Raw genomic sequence first — 8,919 nt, 5'->3', positions numbered from 1 at the left:
TCCGATCAGTGTTAAACTTTGTACTGTACTAGAGGGTCGCGGCCCTTCGGGCCGCTCCCATCTAGTTAAAAATAAATAAATAAAAGTTAAAAAAAAAAAAGTTTAAAAAAAAGTTAAAAAATAAAAATAATTTTTTTTTTTTAAAAAGATCAGTGTTAAACGTTGTACTGTATACACACAAAGGAAAAAAAAAAACCTTTGTCCTGCATTTTTCACATTTGCCTTTGCAGGATTGGTCTGTTTTGAACAAAATGCCTCAAATCATGAACGGAGTGTGTGATTTCCAAGACATTGTGCACACACATTCCCACTAGGTTGAAGAACAAATGCCACCCTTTTTCACATTTGACTTTTGCAAAACACATTTTTGGAACAAAATGCCTAAAATCATGAATGCTGCGCCTGATTGCCGTGAAAGGCCAAAGAAGACATGGCACACTTTTCACATCGGCCTATTACAGTGCCACCAGGCTGTTCGGAAGAGCACTGCTTATAGTCTATTAGTGAATTAATGTTCCCCACTGACTTGAATGGGGAAAATTCAAATGGTAAGCCTGGACGGAGTGTGTCCATGAGACTTTCAGTTAGATGCAACTTTAAGAAAGTTGAATCAGCTTATGTGATGATCTTCTATACGGTCTCCTGACTCTCCTCGTAAAAAAAATTAAATTCAAGTGATGTTTGTTTACGCCTTAGGCTTACGGGTTGGGACGGTGCGTGCATTGATTTTAATAACGCGTCCACCTTTATGATTAACGTATTTTCACGATGCCAAAGTTGTAGCCTGGCGTTGCCAGACTCTATCACACTGCGTGTGCCAAAGGGCAGATTCATGTCTGGCAACACGATGTTACCACAGTTGCACTTTGTGCCCTTTTTGTTGGATATTTTCATCTTCAAATCCGTGTGCATTGTAGTTAAAGGGCCACTTCACCTCTGGGACAACTAGATCTTATTTTATTGTTGTTTGGGACACAATCAACACAATCCTGAGTTTTGCATCATATGATGCATTTTGCATCATCATGCTGCATCATATGATGCAAAACGCATCACTAGCACAGCTGAAATACTAAAATATCTCAAAACACAGATTGAACACAAAGAATAACTTAGGATTGTGTTGATTGTGTCCCAAACAACAATAAAATAAGATCTGGTTGTACCAGAGGTGAAGTGGCCCTTTAATAAGTGGTTGGACAACTTGCCAACTCACAAGTGTCCTCTCGTTTGACTGACGTATTCTGATACAACTTGTTTTGACTGTTCAATACACAACATAACAACTAACTTGCCAGTAACAACAACTCTCTTGTCGGTGGTCACACCGTCTCCATAGCGTGGCCGTGTGTGTATCCGTGCGTGTGTGTGTGTGTGTGTGTGTCTGTCTGTGTGTCTGTAGCCTCTGGTGTATGTAGCCTGAGTACCCTGGGTGACCAGAGAGGTGCTGTTGAGTCTAGCCTGGCCTGTGCATCAACTGCAACACACACACACACACACACACACACACACACACACGCACCCCCCCCCCCCCCCCCCGCTCAGTTCACACGAGTGTGATTTTTCCAGTCTCACAGTACCTTCACAATAAAGTGTCTCCCATTTACCTCCCAATGCAGCACATTTTACACAGGTTATTATTAACAGGAAATAGGTGTAACTTAATGGAGTGTGTATTTGTGGGAGACGAGAGACATCTGTGGTGATATTATAATGAACTGCCGTTATTGTCATTGTCAACCGGTCCGTCTCGAGACAGATTCAGAGCTCTGCTGCTGAATCTGTCGGCATCTCCCCCTACAACGTGTAGAGTCAGGAATGTGGGTTTCCAGATTGATATCTAACATGTCTAACCCATTTAGGCCTAGAATTATTGAATGCTTTAACCAGTGACAAATAGCAGATATACAAGCTCACAGCGCGGCACCGAGTGCCGCACTGCGAGCTTGTAGATCTGCTATTTTTGAAAAGTCGTGAAAACTGTGTGCAAATCTTTGAATATTATGTATTTTTAAAGCGAACGTTTGTAACTCAAATTTTGCTTCTGGGTGGTCCCTGGAACTAAATATTTTGAGATGGGGGTCCGTGGCCGAATGAATACATATCATTTTGGGGGTCCTTCACATGAAAAAGTTTGAGAACCACTGACATAGTAGTATCTCAAGAACAGACTAACTGAGCTCCAGTTAAAGTTATACCATGTAACTTTTTTTATAAAACAAATCTTAAAATGGTCCTAACTGTTAAATCGCTAAAGTTTTAGAACCCCCACTCCGTTATTTTCAGCTTCAAAAGCCTTCTCTTTATATGTTTTCTATGAGCCGTGAGGGGGGGAGAATTTCGCGGCAAAATGACGTCATCATACTACCGGCCAATCACAGCGAGGGTTATACACTGCCGGCCAATCACAGCGCATCTTGGAGTGGGGTCGCTAGGGCGGCCATATTTGTAGTCTCCCGTGTGTCTCTCTATACTCGGGTGCGCGGTGAGCTATTGAAGCATGTGTGAAGGAGTGTATCTCCGGAATGGCTGAACGCACAGGAACCAGGGACCCCTCAAAAGATAGATCTCGGCGAGGTGGAGGCAGACGCGGGGGTGAGAGAACCGAAAAACGGCCGAAAGACGCGGACGCGACCGAGGTTTGCTATAGAGCTACTGACCACAAGTTGAGCAACTTACACAGTATAGCTTTAAGTGAAAAGGACCTTTTCTTTGACGATGGCTATAGCCAGATTGCTGACATAGAAACATGTGTTTTTCCAAAAACCTTAGAAGGATTCAAAAGACACGTATAGAATCGGCTCAAAATTCTAATTTTCACGATTTTTCTAAAATAGCAGGTCTACAAGCTCACAGCGCGGCACTCGGTGCCGCGCTGTGAGCTTTATATCTGCTATTTTTCAATAGTTAAAGCATAAAATAACGTGTACCCGTTCTATTAACAGAGAAGGACTACAGGAGTCTGTGTGAGCGACAGCCCATCGGGCGGCTTCTCTTCAGGCAGTTCTGTGACACCAGACCAGAGCTCCGAAGATGTGTCCACTTCCTGGACGCTGTGGTGAGACAGTCTCTGTCTGTCTGTCTGTCTGTCTGTCTGTCTGTCTGTCTGTCTGTGTCGACGATTTTCAGGACGGCAACGCCAGGCGGAGTACGGCTGCTATGACGCCAGTGTTGTTTATGACAGCAAAATTTAGTGCTGAAAATAGCAGATCTACAAGCTCACAACGCGTCGCGCTGTGAGCTTGTAGATCGGCTATTTTCAGCACGCAACACCTGAGAGCAACCAAACATAAAATTACTCTCTTCTCCACTAGTCCCTCCCTAACGTTTTAGTCTAGTTTTTTATTTTGTTGATGAAATTGTCAATATATTTAGTCTTAGTTTTAGTCATCACAGCTTAGTTTTTGTTTAGTTTTTATTTAGTTTTCATCAGTGAAAAAAACACAGTCGACAAACATTTTTCGTCACAGTTTTAGTCGACGAAATCAACACTGTATGACACAATCGCCGTCGTCGGCGACGGGTTCCCAACCCCTTTTACTGAACTCTTTGGTTCCCATGGCGACGCGTCTATGCAGCGTCGTTGTAGCCACTACGTGGAAAGGGAGCACTCAACTAAAAAGTAAAAGTAATCGAGAAAAAGTACTCGAGTAAAAAGTAAAAGTTAATTGGAACAATAGAAATAGTGGAAAGTAATTAAGTAAGAAAGTAAGTAAGAAGTTATTTGTTTTTTTATTTTGGTGTAATTGGTGTAAAAAAAAAAAAAGCCTAAAAATAGCCTAGAAGGAAACAAAAAGATGTCATAAGACCTGTTTCTACTAGGTGTTTTTTTTTTTGGCAAATGTTCCGCCCCAGATATTTTGATTATCGCGATAATATCATAAATAAAACCTTTTTGTCACCAATTCATGTCCGATCCTGTCTGTCTGCGTGTCCAGGTAAAATATGAAGTGTCTCCAGATGACAAGAGGAAGGACAATGGACAGCAGGTGTTGGACAAGTTCCTCAATGCAAAAGTTTGTTCGACTGATTACTATGAATTAACGGTACAATACAATGATGTACCATTCTGGATTATTGTTTTATGAAGCTAATGTATTACGATGGCAATCATATCGTCGTTGTCGGGTGGAAACCTTGTATGTCCAAAACCGTTCGTTTAGTATTTATCGTTTTAAAAATGAGTTAAACTTGTGAAAACAGCCGATCTACAAGCACAACGCCTCACACCGCGAGGCGTTGTGTGCTTGTAGATCTGCTGTTTTCACTACTTTTGTACGATGGCATTGTATGATGAAGCAGGGCTTTGCTTTGCGAAAAAATTTACACATTTGAAACCTGGAGATACGAGGTTTCTGTCCGACAGTGACGATATAGTATGACTATATTAAAAGGATCCCTGGCTAATATGACACATATGCCTTAATACATTATAATTTTCCTCTATAACTACAATGTAAAATTAAAAACACCTTAAATATACGCGATCGCTAACTCCGGAATTTAGACCGGGGTGTTTACTTCCACACGCGGCCAAACGTTGCGGCCCAATGTCGCTGTGAAAAAAAAGAAGCATTTTGGAAGTAGATTCCGTTATAAAGCCGTTTCTTTGCAGCAGCAATGAGAGATTGTGTTATAATGTGTTATTGTTGTTGTTGTAACAACAATGATACTAATAACATGTATCATATTTCAGTCAGATGATAACATAACATTGATAGATGAGGTGTTGAAGACTCGCTGTGCAGAGAGACTGGAACAGGAAGCCTCCAAAGAACTCTTTAAAGAAACCACCACGTAAGAACATACAAACACACACACACACCCAGGGGTCGGAGGTATTTAACATTGATGTTTCTGTATTATCTTGTTTAGTTATACTTTAGTTCGGGGCAGTGTTGTTTTTGACAGCAAATTTTGAATAAAATGTAATTTAGTTTTAGTCATAATTTAGTCACCTGAAAAGTTTTAGTTTTAGTCAAATTTTAGTCGACTAAATATCATACATTTTTAGGCGACTAAATCTACAGTTGATTTAGTCAACTGAAATGTATTTTTGGCAGGCCTTGATGGCATCGTAATGACTGGTTTTACACTTGGTTGCGTGCTGAAAATAGCTGATCTACAAGCTCAAGTTGTGAGCTTGTAGATCTGCTATTTTAATCACACCTGTGCGCAACCAAACATAAAATGGCTCTCTTCAGCACTAGTCCCTCCCTAACATTTTAGTCTAGTTTTTATTTTGTTGACGAAATTGACAATATATTTAGTCTTAGTTTTAGTCATCACAGCTTAGTTTTTATTTTGTTTTTATTTAGTTTTTGTCAGTGAAAAAAACACATTCAACAAACATTTTTCGTCATAGTTTTGGTCAACGAAATCAACACTGGTTCAGTGGTTCTGGGCCTTCGGTGGCACAGTGGCAGTGTTGCACCCGAACGTGTTCAATGAACGATCGTTCATGAACACGTTAATATTTTGGGCAAACGTGTACTGAACGTTCTTTGTTCGTGCGGCGGTCCGCAGTCGTCTGTCCTCTCGTCTTTCTTTTCATTCACTTGCTCCAATGGCACCCAGCTGCAGGCTCGCAGACCTCGCGAACATTGATATGTGAGCGGTGCTGTCTGCAGCTGGGTGCTTCTCTTCACATGAAGCACTGTGAATCTCCTCCTCGTTACGTCTCGCAAGTAAAGCCTGACTATACTTTGTCGTATGACGTGGTGTGTTGCATGCCGAAAATAGCTGATCTGCAAGCTCACAGCGTGTCGCATCCACAAGACAACATGAGCTTGTAGATCAGCTATTTTAACCAACGTGGAAACATGCAGTTATGCGCGACATTTAGAAACTTCTGCCTTCACAATAAGGGTGCAGGAAGACTGGGCACCTAAATATTGTGGGCAGTTGGATGAAATAATTGCTGTGTGTGGTTCTATATGGGCCGTGTCAATCATTTTGACAAATAATGGCTTGCTAACCTGACTTGCGTCAGATGGTGGCAGTAGTGCGCTACCGCCCTACTTTACCATCTGAGCTCTCTCGGTGGGAGTTGATAACGCTCGTAAAGCCCCGGGCCGGACCAATCAGCGGCAGCTACGGGCGGGCTCTGAGCGGCTCTGAGCCAATAGAGTCTGATTGCAGACCACGTGGAAACCCAGGAGGCGGATTCTGGGTGGAACGTCACGCAGACAGGCCAATATGAGTGGTTGGAGTTGGCACTCCCAGACTGTGATAGACAGACGGCCCCATCCAATCACCTGCTACATAATTTCAAAAAATGGCCCGCCCCTTACATCGAGTCTGCCGGAGCAATCCCAGATGGATAGTAAGCAGAGCGGTATACGCACTGCTGCTATCATCTGGCGAAAGTCAGGTTAATGGCTTGCAGCAACGTCTACAAAAATACATTTGAATAGCCAAAAGTATAAAAATATAATTGTTAAAAATATAACTAAAAAGAACTAAGTTAGTTCATTTTGGGGAACCATGAACTTTAGTTCAAAATGTAGAATTATGAACTATGAAATGAACGAGTTCAATTTAGAAGTTTTGAACTTGAACTTGAATTATAGTTCATGTTGAAAACTGCACAGTGGTGACGTGCCTGCCCCCCAGAGGCTGGATGTATAAATCCACTGCGGTGCATCCAGTAGTAGACTTATTTCATGCTTTAAAGGTGATACAACATGAAATTTCACTTTTCCTATTTTAAAACCTTTTTTGGGGGTCCCACTAGCACCTTCTATCCTCACAAAGTCCCATTTCTTTTTTTTTAAAGATTTGGGGCTTTTTATGCCTTTATTTGATAGGATAGTAGACTGACAGGAAATGGGGAGAGAGATATGGGGAATGACATGTGGCAAAGGTCGTCCGGATCGGGAATCGAACCGACAACGCCAGCAGGCATTATAGCCTAGTATGTGGTATGCGCCTTGACCACTAGGCCAGCGGGCACCCCACAAAGTCCCATTTCTGACCGTTGTGTCTTTCTCTGGTTTTGAGAAGGCGAAGGTTAAAAGTATCCCACGGGTTCTCAAAACAGGCTGTCCAGATTTGCTGCCGTCAGCGACGGATTTTTTTTTTTTTTTTTTTTTTTTGAAAATTTGGGGTTGGTGGCGCAGTTCAGGCCAAAGGTGGTACTGCAGCTGAAAATGCTCTGAGAGCCATTCAAAAATGAGAGAGGCTCTATTCAGGAGTGGTAATTTAGCCTCAAACCTTTTGAAAAACGTTTTTGGGACATAAACAATATGACATAAATACTTTTTAAATGCATGGTGTATCACCTTTAACTATTGAAAAATAGCAGATCTACAAGCTCACATAGTTAAAGCATACAATAATGGTTAAAGAGGGTTCAAATCTAAAGTGACACGGATTTGCGTTCAGGCCTAAATGGGAACGTGAATGAAAATGGACAATACTGGCTAGGGCATTCACCAGATATTCTAATATTTGAATATTCGAATATCAAAGTCACTATTCGACGTTGTTCACCGAAGTCAAATATTCGCTTATTTCTATTTTTTTTTTATTTTTTTCTCTTTAAAAAATATATAGTTTATAAAGCTTGGCTAGATAGGAAGTCATAAGAATGAGTTGTCAATGCCCCTGGTGGATGAATGTGTTAATGCTCTATACCAGGGGTTCTCAAACCTTTTTAGGCTGTGACCCCCAAAATAAACATATTTGAACTGGGGACCCCCACCCTGACAAGCACTTGGAATTGTAGGTATTACATTTAATGTGACTCGGTTCCACAGATACATATTGTGAAAATAGCAGATCTACATGCTCACAACGCCGTTGTGAGCATGTAGATCTGCTATTTTCACAATGTTCGCCTCTTGCTTACTTAATATTTGGCCAGTTTGGCCAGTCCTGTCGAATATTCGACTATTCGAATACTTTGAGGTCGAATAATTTGAATACTAAAAATCACTATTCGTGAATGCCCTAATACTGGCTGATAATTTGATTAAACGACTGTGGCACAGTGCTAAAGTCCCTGCCCACCATAATTGTCACTGTACGTACTCCTACGTACAGGCTGGCGCGCCACCTGTCAGTGGGGAGTGTTGCGCGGGAGGAGTAGGACGAAGGCTCTACGTCCTCCCGGTGGGGGCTCCTCACTGGCAGGTGAGTCGGCATAGGATACAACGGCAGTGACATCACAACACATGGGGAGGAATCAATTAAACGACTAAACTAGTCAGAATCTTTTTTTTAAGGCCCCTCCAAAAGTTATGCTTTAGTTGCTTTACCGTGTGTGTGTGTGTGTGTGTGTGTGTGTCTGTGTGTCTGTGTGTGTGTGTGTGTGTGTGTGTGTGTGTGTGTGTGTGTGTTACAGACTCATCCATGACTACCTCAGCGTGGCTCCGTTTGCAGACTATCTGGACAGCATGATGTTCAACCGCTTCCTACAATGGAAGTGGTTAGAGAGGTACACGCACGCACGCGCACACACACACACACACACACACACACACACACACACACACACACACACACACACACACACACACACACACACACACACACACACACACACACACACACACACATAGACTATTAATATACACTAATAACCTTATAAATAATAATGTCTGTGTTTTCTCCAGACAGCCGGTGACCAAGAACACATTTCGTCAGTACAGAGTTTTGGGGAAGGGAGGTTTTGGAGAGGTGAGAATCTGGTCTATTATTATTATTATTATTATTACCCTTATTACCCTTATTATTATTATTACCCCTATCGATAAATCGGTTCACGAAGCCGAGGTCCTAGGGCTGGTGTACACGACAAATTTCCAAACCCCACTGTGTGTTCCCTGGGGGCGTGAAAAATAAGGGGGTGGGCTCTACATGTCCTCTGGGACCCCATCTACGTATGGACACCACTTGTTCGCCCATCCGTCTTAC

At 42.1% G+C, this 8,919-nt stretch overlaps 1 protein-coding gene across 1 annotated transcript in view; it reads left to right on the top strand.

Annotated features, from left to right (window-relative positions):
* grk6 (G protein-coupled receptor kinase 6) overlaps window positions 1–8,919 on the top strand; it is a gene marked incomplete at its 3' end in the record, with an annotated part of 45,367 nt that overhangs the window by 10,497 nt on the left and 25,951 nt on the right. Inside the window, exons 3-7 of the mRNA XM_080749016.1 lie at window positions 2,946–3,058; window positions 3,939–4,016; window positions 4,697–4,797; window positions 8,348–8,440; window positions 8,619–8,682. Of these exons, the coding sequence (XP_080605142.1) occupies window positions 2,946–3,058; window positions 3,939–4,016; window positions 4,697–4,797; window positions 8,348–8,440; window positions 8,619–8,682 (449 nt within the window). The remainder of the gene's footprint in view (window positions 1–2,945; window positions 3,059–3,938; window positions 4,017–4,696; window positions 4,798–8,347; window positions 8,441–8,618; window positions 8,683–8,919) is intronic.

The sequence above is a fragment of the Nannobrachium achirus genome, assembly GCF_963921795.1.
Source record: "Nannobrachium achirus genome assembly, chromosome: 19".
Taxonomy (NCBI): Eukaryota; Metazoa; Chordata; class Actinopteri; order Myctophiformes; family Myctophidae; genus Nannobrachium; species Nannobrachium achirus.
The sequence above is the reverse complement of the archived record's forward strand: the minus strand, read 5'-3'. Positions and strand labels throughout refer to the sequence as shown.